At 40.8% G+C, this 20,512-nt stretch overlaps 1 protein-coding gene across 1 annotated transcript; it reads left to right on the top strand.

The window, feature by feature from the left end:
• Positions 1-18,675: 18,675 nt before the first annotated feature.
• Positions 18,676-20,452, top strand: LOC131902796 (leukocyte immunoglobulin-like receptor subfamily A member 6; the record flags this gene model as incomplete). The annotated part of the gene is made up of 3 exons (XM_059253762.1): positions 18,676-18,979; positions 19,127-19,423; positions 20,163-20,452. Coding segments are annotated over 3 exons (891 nt in total), but the record flags the coding sequence as incomplete, so codon positions are not given.
• Between the last annotated feature and the right edge of the window lie 60 nt (positions 20,453-20,512).

The raw sequence follows: 20,512 nt of genomic DNA, 5'->3' as shown, positions 1-20,512 counted from the left end.
TTTTATTAAGGAATTTTGTATTCATTTTATATACCAACCACATATCCACGTATCTTCCCTCTTCCTGCACATCCAATCTTCCCTCACACCAACTCCCATTCCCTCCTCCAGCAAGGTAAGGCCTCCCATGGGGAGTCAGCAGAGCCTGGTTCATTTAGTAGAGGTGATTCAAGCCTCTCCTCCTGCAGGCTTCCAAAGATATCAACTGAAAACAGCATAACAAGATGAAATAAGACTAGGCACAAACCTCATTTCATTTCTGGATGAGGAAACCCAGTAGGATCAAAGAGTCCCAAGAGCTAGCAAAGGAATCAGGAACATTTCTATTCTCAATGTTGGGAGTTTCACAAAAATCCCAAGCTAAACACCCACAACATATCCATAGAGGACTTAGCACACATAGACCCATGCAGTCTCTGATTGCTGTTTCAGGCTCTGTGAGACACTGAGCCTTGCTTAGTTGATTTTAGGGGCCATGTTATCCTGGTGTCCTCAAACACTCTGGCTCCTCCAACCCCTCCAGCTCTCCCATGGGTTGCCATGTTTTCTTTATCCATTTGTCAGTTGATGGGCATTTAGGCTTGTTTCATTTCTTCTCTTTTGTGAATACTGCAGTGATAAAAATGGATGTGTAACTAGCTTTCTGGTGTGTAGACTTAGAATTCATTAGGTGAGCACCAGGAGTGCTATATTTAGGTCAAATTCTAGTCCTACTTTCAATATTTTAAGGAATTTCCAAGCTGGTTTTCACAGCAACTGAATGAATTTAAGTGGCAACCAGAAGCATGTAAATGTTCCTCTTTTCCAGTTTGTTACTGGCATTTACTGTCTTTTGTTTATCCATGATAGCCATTCTCTTTTTTTGCCATTACTTTTTTTTGTTTTGTTTTGTTTTTGTTTTTTGTTTTTCGCGACAGGATTTCTCTGTGTAGCTTTGCGCCTCTCCTGGAACTCACTTCGTAGCCCAGGCTGGCCTCAAACTCACAGAGATCCGCCTGGCTCTGCCTCCCGAGTGCTGGGATTAAAGGCGTGCACCACCACCGCCCGGATGCCATTACTTTTGACAGTTTCATACATATGTATAATGTGTTGTTTACATATTCTCCCTCTCCTACTCTCCTGTATCCTGCTTCCATCTTGTCTTATCCACTTCTTCAGATCTTCTGATCTCTTAAGGGAAAGGTTCAGATAAAAAATGGATCTCAAAATAATTAAAGTAATTTTATTTTTCATGTTTCTCTCCAAACCTGTCTCCTCATGATCATAGCACATTTTTTTTGTGACAATTTCTTTGTGACTTACCTGTCAAGTTGTCCAATTCTAGAGTGGAAGACTAGTTTTGTAGAGTTAGACTACAGTGAAAAAAACTCTTAAAATGAAAGACACTGGAACTTTTTCTGGACATCTTGAAGTCACTTAAGTTTTTTGTTTTTTTTTTTTTTTTTTTTTTTTGCAATACAATTCAGTTCTACATATCAGCCACGGATTCCCTTGTTCACTTAAGTTTTAAGGTTGATGCCCTACTGTGGCCACAGCTTGTTTGTTTAACTAGTGTTTAAGAAAACTATGGAACAACCAACCTTAATTGCCATAGATTGCCTATGTCAACAGCTTTTATATTCTAACCTGACACAGCTTTGATCTTCAGATAGGCGCTCTTGAAGCCCTGAACCAGAGAACAATGTATGTGTCTGTGTGTGTGTTATGATAATCATTTGCTGAAAATAGGAAATAAGTAGATAATGGCCTTGAAAATAATTCACCATCAATGCTGAAATTAGAAAGCAGATATTAATTATGAAAGTGCATTTGTGGTACTGTTTGTTATTTGGGTCATTCAATGTTCAGATGGAGTCAGTAAATTTTAGTTGTATTCGGTGACTTAAATCTCTTATAAAACTCTTAAAGATCTCACTATTCAGTTAATGGCAAAGCAAAAGCCCTTTGTGAGAGCCTGGCAGAAGGACATCAAGCAGACATGGTGGCACAGACAAAATAGAATGAACTGACTACAGACAATGCAGAAACCACAACCTACAAAGAAACTGACAACAGAGAGAAAAGTGGAATATTCAAGTGTGGGCTCAGTATTGTTCAAACTCTTCCAAAGTAAGCCTGAAATCCTTTCTAAAAAAATTTGTGATTTTATTAATTAAATTTGTATTTTTGCAATTTTATATGTACAATTACATTATATACATTGTGCATAGTGACCACTTTCACCCCCACCCCTTCTAATACCCCTGCTAAACTTCTCTGTTGCCCATTCATTTTGTGTGTCAACTTCCCGAGTTTAACCAAGACCATCTGTGTGATATCCTTTGGAGTCTGGTAAGCTCAGGAGTGGTTCCACAACTGAAGACAAAGACTCTACCTCTCCCACAATCACTCAGTAACCAACTGTTCAGTATTAAGTGGTAAGGTCCAGTGAGGCCCCCTCATTCCATGCCCACTGTTCACAGGGCCAATCTTGCACATGTCCATTGCAGTTAACTTCATTTGCTGTGAGTTCATGGTTGCAATGGTTGTTTAATTGATCCCTGTCTTTAATGTGATGTGGAAGCACATCAATGACCCTGCTTTGTACCTAATGTGTTTAACTGGGACAGATTTCATGAGAAGTTACTAGTAGTCAGACCATTTCTAGTAAAGTCCAAATAGCATATTCTTCCTCTCTGGGTAGATAATGAATCTATGGTAAAGTTCAACGTCATGCACATGTTAACTTCTGTGAATTGGTGACTACCACTATGTTCATGAATCAAAACATCCCATTCTTCCTCATATATAAACCAAGGTACCTCCACATAATAAAGACTGTCTATAAAATAAACTTAGAGTCAACATTATACAGACATGGAGGCCAAAGAATAGAATAAAAAGCCAAGAAATAAGCCCACTCCCTTATAGTGACATAAATCTTGACTAAGATTTCCAAATGTACTTTGGAGAAATTGCAACAACAACAACAACAACAAAAAAGTATTTAATTGATGGTGGTGGGAAACTGATTTCTACACATTGAAGAGAGAATCCAAATCCCCCCCCCCTCTCATCTGGCAAATGAATACATTCAAAACCCATCCAACACTTTGTTGTAAGATCTAAAATCGCTGAAAAAAATTGGAGTTTCAATTACGACCATGAGTATGAGTGGAGAGGAGCCATATTTCCTTCTTTCTAACCTAGGAGATGGGATTAGGAGTGTCTACTGTTCTTGTTTTCATTACGAAAGTGCTGTATAATTACTGTTTTAATTGTTGTGACAGAATGATAGGAAACAAATTAAGCAGGAGTTTACTTTGTTTTGCAGGTAAAGGAGATAGTACAGTCCCCCATGGCTGGGAAAGCAGGGTACTGCTCAAATATAATCCACAGTCAGGAAGCGTGGAGAGAACAGGAAATGGATGTCCTATAAAAGCCATTCTTAATGATTCACTTTCACCAGCAAGGCTCCACTTTTGATAAGGGATAGAAACAAACCAATGCTCTCCTTTGTCTTGTCTGAATGAGATAGTCTCCTTTTCCTTCTCTGAAGTGAAAATTCTGAGTGTTGACTGAATGAAGAAATGTGTCTAGACTTCAAATTTTGTAAAGGTTCTCCTCCTCCTCCTCCTCCATGAAGTAACAGTGACTGTGACTCTGGAAAGATACTCATCCTCTCCTTTAGCTTTCACCTGGGACAGAGTTAAACAGTCACTCAGTGTTGACTTTCTTTGATTGCAACACTTTATGTTCACTTCTTAAAATTTCAGCACAATATATTGATTTTGTTAGAGACAGACCTCATACTGCCACCTGCTGTACACTTTTCATAATACAGACACAATTGTCAGCTCTTTGACATTTGCTGTCCTACTTGCAGAAAAGTCTCTTCTTTCACTGGCATGAGAGCCCCGTGGATAGATTCCAGCGTATACAGAAGAGCACTAGAGAAACCCAGGCATGTAAACTCCAAATCCTCATTCTGTACAACTGAGGAGAATATCACTTCTCACGTGAACTCCCCCAGATATAAACGATGGTCATCTTGTGTTCAGTACTTCTAAGCTACCAGGGAACGTCCAGATGCTATACTTAGAATAAGAACAACCACATCCAGTGACTGATGGAAGCAGATGTAGAGGTCCACAACTAGGGGCCAGGCTGAGCTCCAGGAGCCCGATGGATGAGGGAGAGGAGGAATTCTATGAGCAAGAGACATTGAGATCATGATGGGAAAATGTACAGAGACAACCAGTAAAACCAGTGAAAACACATAAACTGTGGACCAATAGCTGAGGAGTCACCATGGTACCCGACTAGGCCCTCTAGATAGGTGAGACAGTTGTTTAGCTTGAAATGTTTAGGGAGCCCTGGGATTGGGACCTGTTCCTGGTATATGAGCTGGTTTTTGGAGCCTAGTGCCTATGTGGGATACTTTGCACAGCCTTTGTGCAGGGAGGAGGGGCTTGGACCTGCCTCACCTGAATGTTCCAGGCTCTGCTGACTCCCCAGTGGGAGACCTTGCCTTGGAGGAGGTGGGAATGGGGGGTGAGTTGGGAGGGGAGGCTGGGGGGTGAGGAGGGAGGAGAGGGCCAGCTGTGGTTGGTATGCAAAATGAATAGAAAATCTCTTAATAATAAAAACCTTAAAACAATAAAAAAGAACAACCCACAGATATAGGCAATGCCCAGTGACCTCCTGTATCTCCCAGTTTTAAGGAGACAGAAATCCAACCTTTACTCAAGTATTTTGAGACCTGAGTGTCTTGCTGTGAGTGTTGACCTAAAGAGAGTAGTCACAGATAGAATGTGACTGCATAGAGCTAAAGTGTCATAACTCATATTTTGATTGGGTGATTCTGACTGAGAGAATTAGAAAATTATTCCTAGGCCCTTGGGCCATCTTCCTTACAGGACTTTCTTGGAAGCCATCACTAGTGATTCATAATGGCTCTGTATGACTCCCAGAGTATCCCTGACGTCAGCCTTGGGAGATTCATTCTGCAGAGACTTGGAAGAACTCACCTTACCCAGCCATGAGGCAAAAAGCTCCAGGCTAAGATCTGTAGCTAGAGTTTTCCTGCCTGGCCCACAGTCAGGACAAATCTCTCTCACCCGCCAGTCCCACAGACGCTCAGACCCGACCAAGTAAACATAGAGACTTATATTGGTTACAAACTGTATGGCCGTGGCAGGCTTCTTGCTCACTGTTCTTACAGCTTAAATTAATCCATTTCTATAAATCTATACCTTGCCACATAGCTAGTGGCTTACGAGCATCTTCACGTGCTGTTTGTCATCATGGTGGCTGGCAGTGTCTCTCTGACTCAGCCTTCCACTTCCCAGCTTTATTCTCCTCCTTATCCCGCCTATATTTCCTGCCTAGCCAATGGCCAATCAATGTTTTATTTATTGACCAATCAGCAACACATTTGCCATACAGAACATCCCACAGCAGAGATCTCTTGAGACAACCTTTCCCTGAGCTATCTAAGAAGGTTTCATTGCACTTTCTTAGAAAATTGGGAATCAATCTCCCTCAAGACCCAGCTATACCACTCTTGGGCATATACCCAAGAAATGCTCAATCATACCACAAGGGCACTTGCTCAGCTATGTTCATAGCAGCATTGTTTGTAATAGCCAGAACCTGGAAACAACCTAGATGCCCTTCAACTGAAGAATGGATAAAGAAAATGTGGTACATATACACAATGGAGTACTACTCAGCAGAGAAAAACAATGATATCATGAGATTTGCAGGCAAATGGATGGATCTAGAAAAAATCATCCTGAGTGAGGTAACCCAGACTCAGAAAGACAAACATGGTATTTACTCACTCATAGGAGGATACTAGATATAAAACAAAGATGACTAGACTGCTACTCACAACTCCAGGGAGGCTACCTAGAAAACAGGACCCCAAGAAAGACACGGGGATCGCCCAATGACGGAGAAATGGATGAGATCTACATGAACAACCTGGACATGAGTGGGGGTAATGAAGGCCAAGGGTCGAGGGAAAGAGAGCTTAGGGGAACGGGAGATTCCAGCTGAATCAAGAACTAAGAGGGAGAACAAGGAACAAGGGACCATAATAAATTAATACCACATGAGAATAGGAAGAAGCAAAGTGCTAGAGAGGTCCACAGAAATCCACAAAGATACCTCCACAATAGACTACTAGCAATGGTTGAGAGACAGCCCGAGCTGACCTACTCTGGTGATAGGATGGCCAAACACCCTAATTGTCATGCTAGAAACCTCTTCCAATGACTGAGGGAACCGGATGCAGAGATCCATGGCCAGGCACCAGGTGGATCTCCAGGAGTCCAATTGGCAAGAAAGAGGAGGGTTTGTATGAGCGAGAATTGTTGATACGAAGGTTGGAAAAAGCACAGGGCCAAATAGCCAAACGAATGGAAACACATGAACTATGAACCAATTGCTGAGGAGCCCCCAAGTGGATCAGGCCCTCTGGATAAGTGAGACAGTTGATTAGCTTGATCTGTTTGGGAGGCATCCAGGCAGTGGGACCAGGACCTGTCCTCAGTTCATAAGCTGGCTGTTTGGAACCTGGGGCTTATACAGGGACACTTGTCTCAGCCTGGGAGGAGGGCACTGGACCTGCCTGGATTGAATCTACCAGGTTGAAATCAATGGCCAGGGGAGTCTTTGCCCTGAAGTAAATGGGAATGGGGGGTGGGCTGGGGGGAAGACGAGAGGGGGCGGGAGGGGGGAGAACAAGGGAATCCATGGCTGATATGTAAAATTAAATTAAATTAAATTATAAAACAAAATAAAAATTAAAAAAAAGAATGACCACTAATAACCCATGACAGAGTCAATACTAGGCTGTTTGGAAACTTCCTCTGTGGTATTAATCAAAATCTCTTCACTTTTGCCCTAGGCATACTCTTTAGATAAGGGCAAAAAGCAGCCACATTCTTTTATACAGCCTCCTAAATATCACAAGAACAATCTCTAGGCCTTTAATCCCAGTACCAACCATAGAGATCTGGAGGTCTGCATAGACAGGCAGTAATGAGGAAGTCATGTGGCTGGGCTTAGAGCCAATGAGAAGGCAGAACAGGAAGGCAATATATGCACAGTTTAGACAGGAAGAATGTCTCTCTCTTGGGAAGCTAGGGCGGTGTGGTAATTTAAGGCTAGTCAGTGGCTCTTTGCTATTTCTCTGATTTCTCTTAGGCTATTACTCCTGTATTTGGCGCTGTGTTTCTTATTTAATAAGACTGTTTAGAATTTCATCTACATCTAATAGATTTTGTTCACCTGATCCTCAAATACCTTTAGCAATCTGAGAATATGGCATTTAATATAATTTTTTTTAATGGTAGAGAGACATGCCAGCTCCTGGCAGCATCCTGTATTTTCTCCAAGGAGGTGTATGGTCACAGAAGATCTTTTACCTGGTGGCTTTCTTCAAATGTAGTAAAGGCAGCCATGATGTCAAAAGCTGTTATCCAGTTTAAACTGCTACTGAGATCCTGTCCAGACTGTTAATAAGAGGAGCAACAGGGGACTGATTGTCCTGCTCTGTCAAGATAGGTGGGCTGATCTCCTAAAACTCCTACTCCACAAAACTCTGTCAGATCTTCTGAGATTGACAGCTGAACAAGTGCAGCTTCTGGCACTTGTTCCCCCTAATGACCACAGAGACTGGGGACTGCCTAGGTAGCTGGAAAGATGTCTCACTTCTTCTCATTTACTTATCCTTCTCAGATATGATGGTGTGTGATGACCAGGGTATTAATAGACTTGTCAATTTTACAGCTCTGCCCCCAACACCAAGGCCACAAACATCTTGTTAGCTCATGAGTTAGTTTCCTGTTAAAAGTACAGACAGGTGTGCCTTACTCACGGAATTCGTGGTACAGGATGAACTGTTTTCAGATGTAACTTTGGAGGTTCAAAGTTTTAGCATTAATAAATGCTGTTTGGACAAACTGATAGAACACTGACTATAGTTTTCAGGAGTCCTTAAACGTCTAGCCTGTGCGGCATTTACTCAACAACCCCACAGTCCCCAAGAGTTTTCTTGAGTGCAAGCTGCAGGAAATATTAGATATAAGGATTAGATTGGGAGATAAACAGATAGAAAATAAAGGATAGCCTCAAGAGGGCCTGGAACCTATTCCAATGAGCCCTGACTGTTTCTGCCCCAGGGTATTTATAGGAACACCAAGGGAGTGGAGCAAAAGACCTCCCCCCCCCATCACAGCCAAATGCAGGCCATCTCAGGCACCTGCACTCAGGCTGGTGGTCCTATCATCCTCTCCATGAGGACCTACTGGGTAAAGGCACGAGGAACCTGAAAACTGTCTCCCATGCTAGCCTTTGCTATGACACCTGGATATAAATCTGTTCCAGTTGTTTTACAAACATCTACAGGTTACTGCACAGGTCCACCCCTCCTGCCAGACTCATGCCAAGGCCAACCTGCAAGGAGTCTTCCAGATATAGCAGCCCCTGTACCAGCTTCAGCTCTGAAAATCCAAACCAGGAAAATACTGGCAGGTTGACTTCACTTGCATGCCCACTCATAAAAATTCCATTATCTCAGAACTTATTGACAGTTTTGTGGGATAAAGAGAAGCATTTCTCACCTCCAGAGAAACAGCAGATGTGATGGCTCAGGTACTCCTGAAGAACACATTATCCCTCCATTTGGCATATAATCTCCCAAAGTTTCTGGCACTTCACTGCTGGTACCATCTCTCTAGGCTCAAGAGGGCATGCACCCAGCAACTGAAACATGATATTCCAAAATGTCCCAATGAAGGGAATATCTGCTCTTGTGTTTCACTCATCCACTCTTACCTCTTCTGCACAACAAGGGCACATCTCTCTTTCATTCTTTCTGGCAGCCACATCACTCCTCCCATGGCTAGCCCCACTCATAGGGCTAGTGTTAATAATCTATTTTTATTTCCTAGCAACCTGTCTTCTCTGCCTCCTCAAGAAATCAGGTTCCTGAGGTCTTGAGGATGGCAGCTAACTGAATGCTTCTTCACTCACACCTACCACTGTGTGTGATCCTGACTCCCAACTTCCCCCTCTCACTTTGTCCCACATCAGCAGGAAGCAGTCTCAAGATTACAGTGCCTCTCATTCCTACCTCATGTGCTCTCCATTTTAACTCCTTGCCTTTTTATGATAAACAAAAGGGAGGAATATTAGCACTTAGACAGAGATTACCTGGCAGGCCCCTTCGGACCTAACCAGTAAGCAGGTAGTACTTTAGCCTACTCAGGGTACTGACAATGTCATCATATGTAGCCTGTTTGTGCATTTGCTAAGTCCCCTTTAAGAGCAAACCCTTCCCCCGTCTCTTCCATGAGGCCACATCTGCACCTCCTCTCCTCCCCCTTTTCTGTCTCTTCTTCTCTTCCTCTCTCTTCTTTTCATCTACCTCTTCTCTGCCCAGCTCTCTCACCATTCCAATAAATCCTCTACAGGAGTGCTGTCTGCATGATGTATGACCTGCCTTGACTTGAACCTGCCAACAGTGTTCACTGTTTCCAAATTCTATGTTATCCTCACTTTTATCTATCATCAGTTCCTTATCTCATATGAACAGATGTTTGTTCCCAGCTTCACAGGAATAGTTTCATACAGCAGGTCTGCCCATTAATGTTAATTTGCTTAAATCTGGCCTTTATGCGTGGATGTGTATCCTGGAAGGATATTTAAGGTCACACCAAAATCAAGAACAATCCATATATTTGAGGATCACCCTCATAATTACTACTGTAGCTCCCTGAAACCCTGATTAATTTTTACTGGAGTAAAAATTAATTTTAAAAAATGTTGGTACAAAATTCAATATCCACAATGAAGTTTTACTTCTCTGTACCTGGGTATTTCTTTCATCTTCTGTAGAATTCTGTGACATAACAAACAGCATCCTCGTCTGAGGATGAGTGGGGGTGATGCTTGATGTTGTACTTATATCTTCCCAAATTATCAGCTAAGTTCACCAGATTTCTTTAAATTACAATGGGTTAATTATTAAGTTATTGAAACAGAAAGTGATTTGATACATATAGAAGGAAAAAATAGAGCTAGGTATTGCCTTTTGTTGTCAGTGAGTAGACCTTGAAATAGAGATAATGTGTTGGATTATGTACATGGGCTACTGAATCCTATCCTGGCAAGGATGGGTAGAGTGTGACTTTCATACTGAAACTGATGCCCACAATCAGACATATGCTTGTGGGTGAAAGTAAATGAATGTATATTAGTGTCACTGTGGGCACAAGGCAGTAAGATGAGCTATCTCAGTACCCATCTTAGTATAGAGCACAGGTACTATACAGCTACTAACACTCTCTGGAGCTCTGACACTGTAGCACCCATCATGGAGGAGGAAGTCTTCTTGCAGTGATCTGTCTTGATGAGAGAATCTAGTATTCCACAGTGTAACCAGTTCTTCTCTTGAACATGCGACTGCTTCTGCATTTTGGAACCTTTAATTTTCAGTTCTCTTTTTTAGCTCTTGACTAAAAAACATTTACAGTTTACACTTAATATGTTTTCCATGTGTAAATGATGGGAACAGAAAGGGGCACTTTAATTACATCCAAAAGACCAAAAATTTTATATCCCAACTATATTGTGAAACAATCTAAAATTTCACCAGTCATGTGCATCTCCAAGATACACACACCACTGAACCCATACCCACAGTGTAAAGTGAGGCTGAGAGTAGCCATTCAAGATGATGCTGGGGTGCCAAGATCAAATGCTAGCAAGAATTAAGGTGAAACGAACAGTTGGGAATAATCAAGTTTTAATCCAAAGTTTACCTTCACAAAAAAAGAATTCTTAACAATAAAATATTCTTGTATATTATTAAAGGACCAGCCTTAATAATATACTTCCCAGAGGCTTAGAAGAGAAACTATGGACAGCAAGATTTATTTTCAGGAAAAGAATCTCAGCACACAGGGCTCTTTAGTCCATTTCTTTAATCCTCTCTCAGTCTCTAGCTTTACAGTTATATACCTAAACAATCACAATCCTCCCCCTCCAGCCAGGTCACCAGGCCTGAATTCCTGCAAGGTCATAAAGGCAGGTAAGAAATTTCCTCAGGCTGTGACCCTCAGGCTTTCTTTTGCAACCCAGTATGGGAGCGGTAAAAGAAGAGGTCAACTGAGCGCTAATGACTGTTAGTACATCAAAAAGAGGATCTATGTGCTCAGTCTACATTCCTAGAAGTGGTTAGGCAAGAAGTTAGGGGTCTATTAGTAAGACAGTATAAGAAAGGAGGGTCTCACTCTAAATTACACAAGAAATAAAGCGATCTGCCTGATCTAGGAGACAGATTTGTTTCGTTTGGCTTTGGATGCTTAAGTCTGTTCTTAGAGAGTACAGAGGCATCTCTGACAAGATACTTCCATCCCTCATGGAATGGTCCTGGCCAGATGCTGCTAATGACAATAATTACAGGTAGGCTTGAACTGGGGTTCTGGATGTTCATAGCTGTCAGCGCAGAATGTTATCAAAATACTCCATTAGTAGAGGGGAAATGGTGCCCAATAAATGATGGAAAAGCTACAATAGCACATAAGAAACTCATAGCAGAAAATGGCTAATAATCAAAAGCCAACTATCACTAAGGTTCCTTGAGCCTCAGCTTGACATCTGGAAGTCCCTTGGCTTCTTCCATGTATTAAGTTTACCATAATCAGCTGAAATCCTACTTTATATATATTTGCAGTTTTAACAAAATATGAGCACCAAAGATGAAGCCAAAATTTTGTTCCTAGAGTAATTGTATATGTTCTTAAGAAAAAGACAATGCATCTATAGGGGAGAGTTCAGCTGAGTGGAATCAAATTTAGGGCCATGAAAATACCATGTTTCTTCTTGATCTGCAATCATGAATCCTCTGATCTCATCCATATGAGCTGAAGGATCAGGTGCTCATTGTGTCTTCTCTGTTCTGAGTCTTTCTAGCATCATCAATCTGCATCTTCCTCTGCTGTGGATCACTGCTTTGCAGGATGTTATGACTCTTGCCCTTTTGAAGTCTGAATAGCTGTGATTTTACACCAGTGATCTGTGAAAGACTGGTGCCATCATGGTTTGGAGGCTTCTGAGGTGACTTAACTCCACAGTGTAACTATATACAGTTAGAAGTTGGAGGGAGAAGCCCATTTGCAGTGATATAACTACTGAAAGGTTGCCCACATTACAAGGCATAATGAAGCACTCTATTATCCCACCTGTTGTGAAGGATAAGCATGTTGGTTGATCTCCATTGTGTATCAGGTCTAGATGTAGGTTCGTGCAGGTCCATGGAAAGAAGTACAGAGGCACCTCAAGGATTCATTTTTATCCTTTTTCTGGTGCAGGGTGGATTCGCCTCTATGAACTGAATCAGCCTTGGTGAGCAAAAGATCCTATATTGTTTTACAAATCACACCTTTAGCAAGTCAACTCCATACAGCAAAGTCTTTGACATAAGCCCCCACCAGAGGAATAATGCCAAATGCAATTTCTCAGTAATAATACCACAGTTTTCTGGATTTTTGTTTCTATGTTTGCATAGGCTCTGATCCCCTAGGAAAACTCTCAGACAATACTTCCAACAGAAGCTATGGAGAGAGGGGTGACAATCACAAAAGGCAGATCAAGGCCTGCTGCTGACACTCCAGTGTCAAACTGGCTACAGCTTGTTGGGACATCTTCCTCCATTTCCCCTTTTCTATGTGCAATGATTAGCTATTTTGGAGTTTACATAGCTTTGCTGCAAATAGAGCCTTTTCTCTGTCTTTCTGTTTATCAATCTTACGTAAGTAAGCACAAATTCGTTTCAAAGCCAATAAGGTTACCACTGCCTGCACAAGAGTAACACATGCCAAAACAAAAAAAATCTATTAAAGTGATCCACAGTGTTAAATGAGGCTATAGTATCTGCAAGGCTTCCCACAACATCTGTTCCTGTCATATCAGGTAACTTTTTGTAAAATTTCCTTAATTTCTTGTTGTAAATGATAAATCATTTGAGAAGAATTAGGGTGATCCATCAAATGCATCTTAACCTCTTCCCAATCACACATGCTTTAAAGGTGTAATACATAAAGATGAAACATTCAAATCACACCCCTTTCCCACCTCCTCCAGGTCAAAGCCTCCCCTGCGGACTGAGATCAAATATTTATCATTTTTAATGTTTAACTTTCCTTGCCATGCTTTAAGAAAGTGAAAGGCAATTGCCAATTCTCACAAATTAGTTTGAATTGAATTGCCAAATTGCAGGAGAGGACTTGACACCCCAACACCATGCCATCAGACAGGTTCATTAACAGTAGCACTCATTTCTACAGTTCCATTCAAATTATACTGCTTCCATCTTATCTCTGAGTGACAATAATTCCCTCGAGGGAAGCCATAAAGGCTCAAATCTATGAAGTCTCCTTGTGAGACATTAATTAGCACTCAAGATTTCTCACTTTTACATTGTTGCCAATGTGCCCAGGTAGATTCCTTACTGGTGATCTTCATCTCACAGAATGGTAGATTTATGGAACTAGTAGCATTAACCTCCTGTCATGAAACCAGATGCATGAAGCATATAAAACTTATTACAATAATCTTGGTTAGTATTGATTATGGATAGCCATACTTGAAAGGTTATTTTTAGACATTGATTTCCATTTCCCATACAAATAGAAATCCCTTGTACATCTACAGTGTAATTGTTAATCACTCTACCCACCTCCATTGTCTAAGAAGGACCTTGGTTGTCATGTGGACCAGGTAGCTAAGAAGATTAATTAACCACCACAAGAATATTCATACCTTCCCAACTTACTGCTAAGTTTACAGGAGGGTTAGGAATGAAGGCCCAGTAGTTATGATCCATCCTTTTACCTGCATCATCACCACCAAATGCATGGGAAGAAATAAGTATACAGAATTTAGAGACTTTTGAATCATACAAAGTATTGTCTCCCCCTTGTCATACTAATTTTTAAGCTGTCCCCAGGTGGGAGGATTTTTTGTTTGCTCCAAAGGACTCCTGTCTCTCGTCTTTCACCAAGACATTTCTGAAGCCACAGCCTCTGGGCAATGTCTCTTACTCATGCTGGATTTTTATCAATTTCAGTGGGATCCACAATTTTTTATCTCTTGTGTAGATATAAGCATAACCCAAACACCATCATCATACCTTCCCCATTTTCTCTGAAGATATCATGACATCCTTGTAGTATACAGGTTGATTTAATTCAGAAGTTATTTTTCCTATGGTCCAATGACTTTCAGCAGGTATTGTTTCTGTTTCATTAACATTTAGTAAATTTAAGGTTAATAAGGCATTATGCAGTCTATCTTTAGGGGTCTTCATATCCCCCTTCTGTTTAGCAAGAATCTTCTTTAGAGTGTGATTAGATCTTTCAATAGTTGATTGCCGTGTAGTATTGTATCATATCCCTGTTATGTGTTTTGTGTTACAATGCACAAAAATTGTTTTATTTTACTGGAAACATAAACTGGGGAATTATCAGTTTTAGTTTGTACCAATATGCCCATTACAGCCATTGTTGCTAATATATGTGAATTTATTGACTCAGCATTTTCAGAACTTAATGCAGATGTCCATTGAAACCCTATGTATCAATGGTAAATGAACATATTTTATATTTCCAAATTCTGCTAAATGAAATAGATCCATTACCCAAATTTCAGTTTTTTGTGTACCTTCAGGATTAGTTCTTGCAGGTAAAGAAACCTGTTTATAAAAAGAACATGTAGGACAGTTTTTTAGCCTATTGCAAGTCATGGAAAATATCTTCTTTAAGCTTCTATTATTAACATGGTGTTACTTATGAAATTCTGAGGCTTCTAACACATTTCCTATCAGTAACTGATCTATCTCCTCTTTTCCTTTGCTAAAGGTCCAGGCAACCCAGTATGAGATCTGATGCAGGTAATATAAAGTGTGTGATTCCTTTCTTAAATTGCCTGTTGCTCTTGTATAAATAATAAAGTTAATTCTGAATAATCAGGAATAAGTACAGTGGTTTTTATATGCAATACAACCCTTTCTTCATATTGAGAATCAGTAGTTAAATTAAGAGATTCATTAATGTCTAATAAAACCATCATGATGCCATACAACTCTGATTTTTAAACTGAATCATAAGGGCCCTGAACATTACTATTGTTCCCTGATTTATAAGCAGCCATTCCTAATTTATTTGTGTCAGTATAGGATGTAAGAGCCCCAGGAATTGGTGCTCTTTCACCTTGCAGGGAAGAATCCACTCATTTCTTTTTTCAATTTGTAATTGCTTAAATTTGGATAATTGTTGTTAATTTATCTTAAGAAATTACTACAAGCTCTCTGCTAGTCATCATGAATTGCCCACAACTGCAAAATTTCAGCACTAGTATAGGGTATTACAATCTCAGCTGGGTCCATTCCTGACAACTGAATTCTTGTTGTTTCCTTTATGAATAATTCAGATTTTTTTTATGTATATAGGTATTTTTTACTCTGTTTATGGGTAGAATATATTAAACTGTTTATGGTAGAATAGAAAATATCCATTCTAAAATATATCTCTCAGTTTGATTATATGGTATATTACATTGACAGATTTTCATATGTTGAACATCCTTGTATCCAGGGATGAAGCCTACTTGCATAATAAATCCAGTAGAGGAATGCATAGAAGGTAAAATTATGAAAATACTGCTATTTGTGAGATCTAATCAGATCCACATAAGCATTTTATATATTTTGTTCTACTTAAGCTAATTCCCTTTCAGCCTCAGCTGTTAACTTTCTTGGGCTGTTTAAATATGAGTCACTTTGCAAAATTTGAAATAAATTACTTAATTTTTGAGTCCACAATCCAGTGGTAAGATGCAGTCAACTAATATCACCCAATAATTTTTGAAAAATCATTAAGATTGTGTAAGTAATATCTCCTAATCTGTACCATTTTCAGTCATTTGGGATTCTTTTGATGAGAATTCTCTGTCTAGATCTGTAGCCCATTTTTTAAGTGGATTGTTTGGTATTTTGATGTGTAGTTTTGTGAGTTTTTTATGTATTTGGATGTCAGCCCCCAGTCAGATGTGAGGTAGGTTTAAATCTTTTCCCATTCTGTAGGCTGTCGTTTTGTCATATTTATCATGTCCTTTCCCTTACAGAATCTTCTCAGTTTCAGGAGCTTCCATTTATTAATTGTTGCTCTCACTGTCTGTGCTACTGGTGTTATATTTAGGAAGTGGACCTCAAAAGAACAATACTCAACTTCATATGGAAAAAGAAAAAAACCCAGGATAGCTCAAACAATCTTGTACAGTAAAGCAACTTCTGGAGGCATCACCATCCCTGACTTGGTATTGACTCTTCTTTCTAACGAGCTCTCCTCAAAGTTCTCAACACTTGCTTCCATATCTTCAGTTATATTTGAACATGAGGAGTTGCCTGAAATTAATGGCCATGCTGTTTAATTAATACCAAAAGCTACGTAAACTGTTTTTCCTTCACTTTCCCTCCATTTCCTATTGACTGACATTTATTTATTTATTTTATACTTTAATTTAATTTTACATATCAGCCACATAATCCCCTGTCCTCCCCCTCCCTCCCTTTCCCCAGTGCATGAGCTGGCTCTTTGGAACCTGGGGCTTATGCAGGGCTACTTTTCTCTGCCTGGGAGGAGGGGACTGGACCTCCCTGGACTGAATCTACCAGGTTGAGCTGAATCCCCAGGGGAGTATTAACTGACATTTTAATAATTGCAATTCTGTTGCTCCTGAGAAGGAAGTTTCCCATGAACTCCTGCTAATCCTGGAGTCCCCTTACCCTGAGAGTGATTTCCTTCAGTCCTCAGAGATGTCTGGATTCCTTTGTCCTTCTTTAAGCTTCACACTGTACATTAATATCTTGTATATTGAGTGTGGATATATGTTCAGTCAGATATGTGAAAAGTTGTACAGAGGCACATCAAGGATGAATTTTTATCCTCTTCTAGCTGTAGGGTGGATTGACTTCTGTGGACTGTACAACCACTGGTAAGTAAAGGATCCTTTATTGTTTTACAAATCACACCTTTAATAAGCCAATTCCATATCTCAAAGTCTTTGTTCTAAGCCCCCAAGAGGGATAATGCCAAATGCAAATTCTCCTTCTTACCATAGTTTTTTGTTGTTGTTGTTGTTACTAAGTTTGTATAGGCTTTGATCTGTAGGAAAACTCTCAGATAAAACTTTAAACAGAAGGTATGGAGACAGGGGTAACAATCACAGAAGGCAGATCAAGGCTAGATGCTAACCCTCCAGTGTCAAACCGGGTTAGCTTGTGGGAAATGAACCTTCCTTCAGGTTTCATAAGTCCAAGGTCCATCTTTTCTACAGAGTGAGTTCAAGAACATCCAGAGGTAAACAGTGAGACCCTGTCTCAAAAAAAAAAGAAAAACAAATTTGAAAATGTTTGCTCATATCCCTCAAGGAACACTTATAAAACTCATTGTTTCACCCACTTGATTTGGATAAAATCATGTCTTTGTCTCTGTCATTGATGTACCTTCTTGGGAAATAGCCATTCAGTATTCATGTATCCCCAAGAAAATTTCCCACCAATTACTCAAAGCATATCTAGGGCTGGGTAGGAAGCTGGTCCTAATAAAAGAACATACAGCATTTTGAGTGTCATTTGGCTGAAATGATAGAGAACCAAGCAGAAACTCTGACAGGAAAAGATTAGCTCTGAGCCCCCTCAGCTGAAGGTGTTGGTTCAGAAAGATGCCAGGATTATTTCTTGTTAAGTCCTGGTCTTTGGTGAAGAGGACCATCCAAGCAAATGTAGATGGTATATGGGAGATGCTCTGCAAGAAGATACCAAAATCAGTTATGGGTTTGTAAACCAATCTCTCAGGAAGCTGACTGGGGAGGAGATTGAGACCTGCCAGAGTTTCAGGAGGCTTCCTGTCAGAAACCAAAACCAAAACCAAAGAAACCCCCAGAAACAGAGACCACATGCTTTACAGCCCCACCCTTTACTGCAGTGGGAAAACAAAAGCCACTTGCTTAGAAAGAGCAGTTCCTGTTTTTGCAAGGACTGCCTGTATAACATATTCTTGACAAGGAGGTATCATACTGCACAGGCAATATACTTTGTGTCTGTTCTTTTGGCAAGAGGACGAACCATCTGCAAACTTTTGGCAACTGGAAGATGCTATGATCTCCACCCTCATAGTTCTGCTTTGTCTTGGTGAGAAATGAAGTTGTGGAGAGAGAATTCTGTTCTAAGAAGTGGTCTACCTCACAGTTGAGCAGTAATCCATCAAGGGTGTCTCAGTAGCTCAGAAGACATCTGGAAGTGGAGGTCCTGCTCAGGCTTCAAGTACATACACTCACAGGTAACTCTTTTGCAGGACTGATTCCTGGCCCCAGGAACCAAGTGCTGGCAGGTGAGTGTCCTCCCAGGTTTTCTAAAGTGTACATTCTCAGTGGGGATCAAAGGCTACCTCTGAAAAAAAGAGATGGATAAGAGCTGGTGTGGGCTGTTAGTGGTGTTGCATAGAAGTTCCTGAGATTGAGAGCTTGGAATTAAGCAGGATGTCCTCTGACCTAGCTCCTATTTTTTGTTGTTATTTTTGTTTGTTTGCTTTGCTTTGTTTTTTTTTTGTTTTGCTTTTGTTTTGTTTTGTTTTGTTTTCAGAGGGCCTCTCAAAACCCACACTCAGAGCTGTGCCAAGTAATGTGGTAACCATTGGGAAGCAGGTAACTCTACTTTGTGAAGGGCCCTTAGATGCCCAGGAATACCATTTCTATAAAGAAGGTAACCCACATTCCCAGGTACCAACAGCTCATGAAGACACTGACAAAAAGGACAAGATCTTTATCTCATCCATTAAAAGTCATGATGCAGGCCAATATCAGTGTTATTATAAAAGCCCTGCTGGTACATCAGAACACAGTGACATCCTGGAGCTGGTGGTGACAGGTGAGTGGATACTCAGGAATCATATGAATCCCCAGATGTGACCCTTTAGAAAAGTTTGCTCTGAATGTATCCCCACTCACTACTCAGGTCTATGGGACAATCCAGCTTGTGTGAACCCTTTTATTATTCCATATGAATCTCTCCTAGGTGTCTACAACAAACCCACCCTGTCTGCATGGCCAAACCCTGTTGTAACCTTAGGAGGATCTGTGACCCTTTCATGTATCTCAAATAAGAGATACGATGGTTTTGTTTTAATTAAGGATGAGCAGTTCTACAGCTCCATGGACTCACAATATGTATATGATGGCCAGTCTTCAGCCAGATTCCAAGTGGGTCCCATCACTCTCAGTGAAAGATGGAGTTTCAGATGCTATGGTTATCATGCAAGCAAGCCTCAAGTGTGGTCAGAAGGCAGTGACATCCTGGAGCTTCTAGTCTCAGGTGAGGAAGTCTCATCCTCTCTATCGAAAGACACTGAACCTGAAACAGATTTCCAAAGAAGACCCTAATGTGTGATGAACACAGGGAAGGACATGTTCCTGAGTCCACAATACAACATGCAGATTATGGGAGTCAATATATAGAAAGCTCTGAGGGGTGTTCTGAGAAGGGAGCCTGGCAGAGTCAGCAGAGAGATGGATGTTCACATGATCCCATGTGTCCTTCTGTTATACAAGTGTGAACTACAAGTTTCATATTCACCGTGCAACTGGTAAAATCCCACATGCCTCCCACCTACTTATTTTCAGGAACCCTCAGAAACCCTCATCTGGGCTGAGCCAGGCTCTGTGATCACCTCAGGGAATCCTGTGACAATCTGGTGTGAGGGAACTATGGAAACTCAAATATATTTCCTGTATAAAGAAGGAAGCCCAGTACCCTGGGAGAGATTGACTGCACCAGTGCCTGATCACAGGGCCAAGTTTATCATCCCATCCATGACAGCATATAATACAGGGCAATATCGCTGTTACTGTTATAACTCTGCTGGGTGGACACAGCACAGTGACTCCCTGGAGCTGGTGGTGACAGGTGAGTAGGTACTCAGTAATCATATGAATCCCCAGATGTGACTCCTTAAGAAAAGTCTTCTGTGAATGTATCCCCACTCATTACTCAGGTCTGGGGAACAATCCAGACTGTGTGAACTCACTTAAAATTCCATATGTATCTCTTCTAGGTGTCTACTACAAACCTACCCTGTCTGCATGGCCAAACCCTGTTGTACTCTTAGGAGGATCTGTGACCCTCTCATGTACCTCAAATCAGGGATACAACAGGTTCATTTTAATTAAGGACAAGCAGTTCTCCAGCTCCATGGACTCACTATTGTATATCATGGGCTGTCTCCAGCCAGATTCCAAGTGGGTCCCATCACTCTCAGTGAAAGATGGAGTTTCAGATGCTATGGCTATCACACAAGCAAGCCTCAAGTGTGGTCAGAAGGGAGTGACATCCTGGAGCTTCTAGTCTCAGGTGAGGAAGCCACATCCTCTCTATTGAATGGCATTGAACCTGAAACAGATTTCC

Source organism: Peromyscus eremicus, chromosome 1 (assembly GCF_949786415.1).
Source record: "Peromyscus eremicus chromosome 1, PerEre_H2_v1, whole genome shotgun sequence".
Lineage (NCBI taxonomy): Eukaryota > Metazoa > Chordata > Mammalia > Rodentia > Cricetidae > Peromyscus > Peromyscus eremicus.
This window is presented reverse-complemented; position numbering and strand designations above follow the sequence as displayed.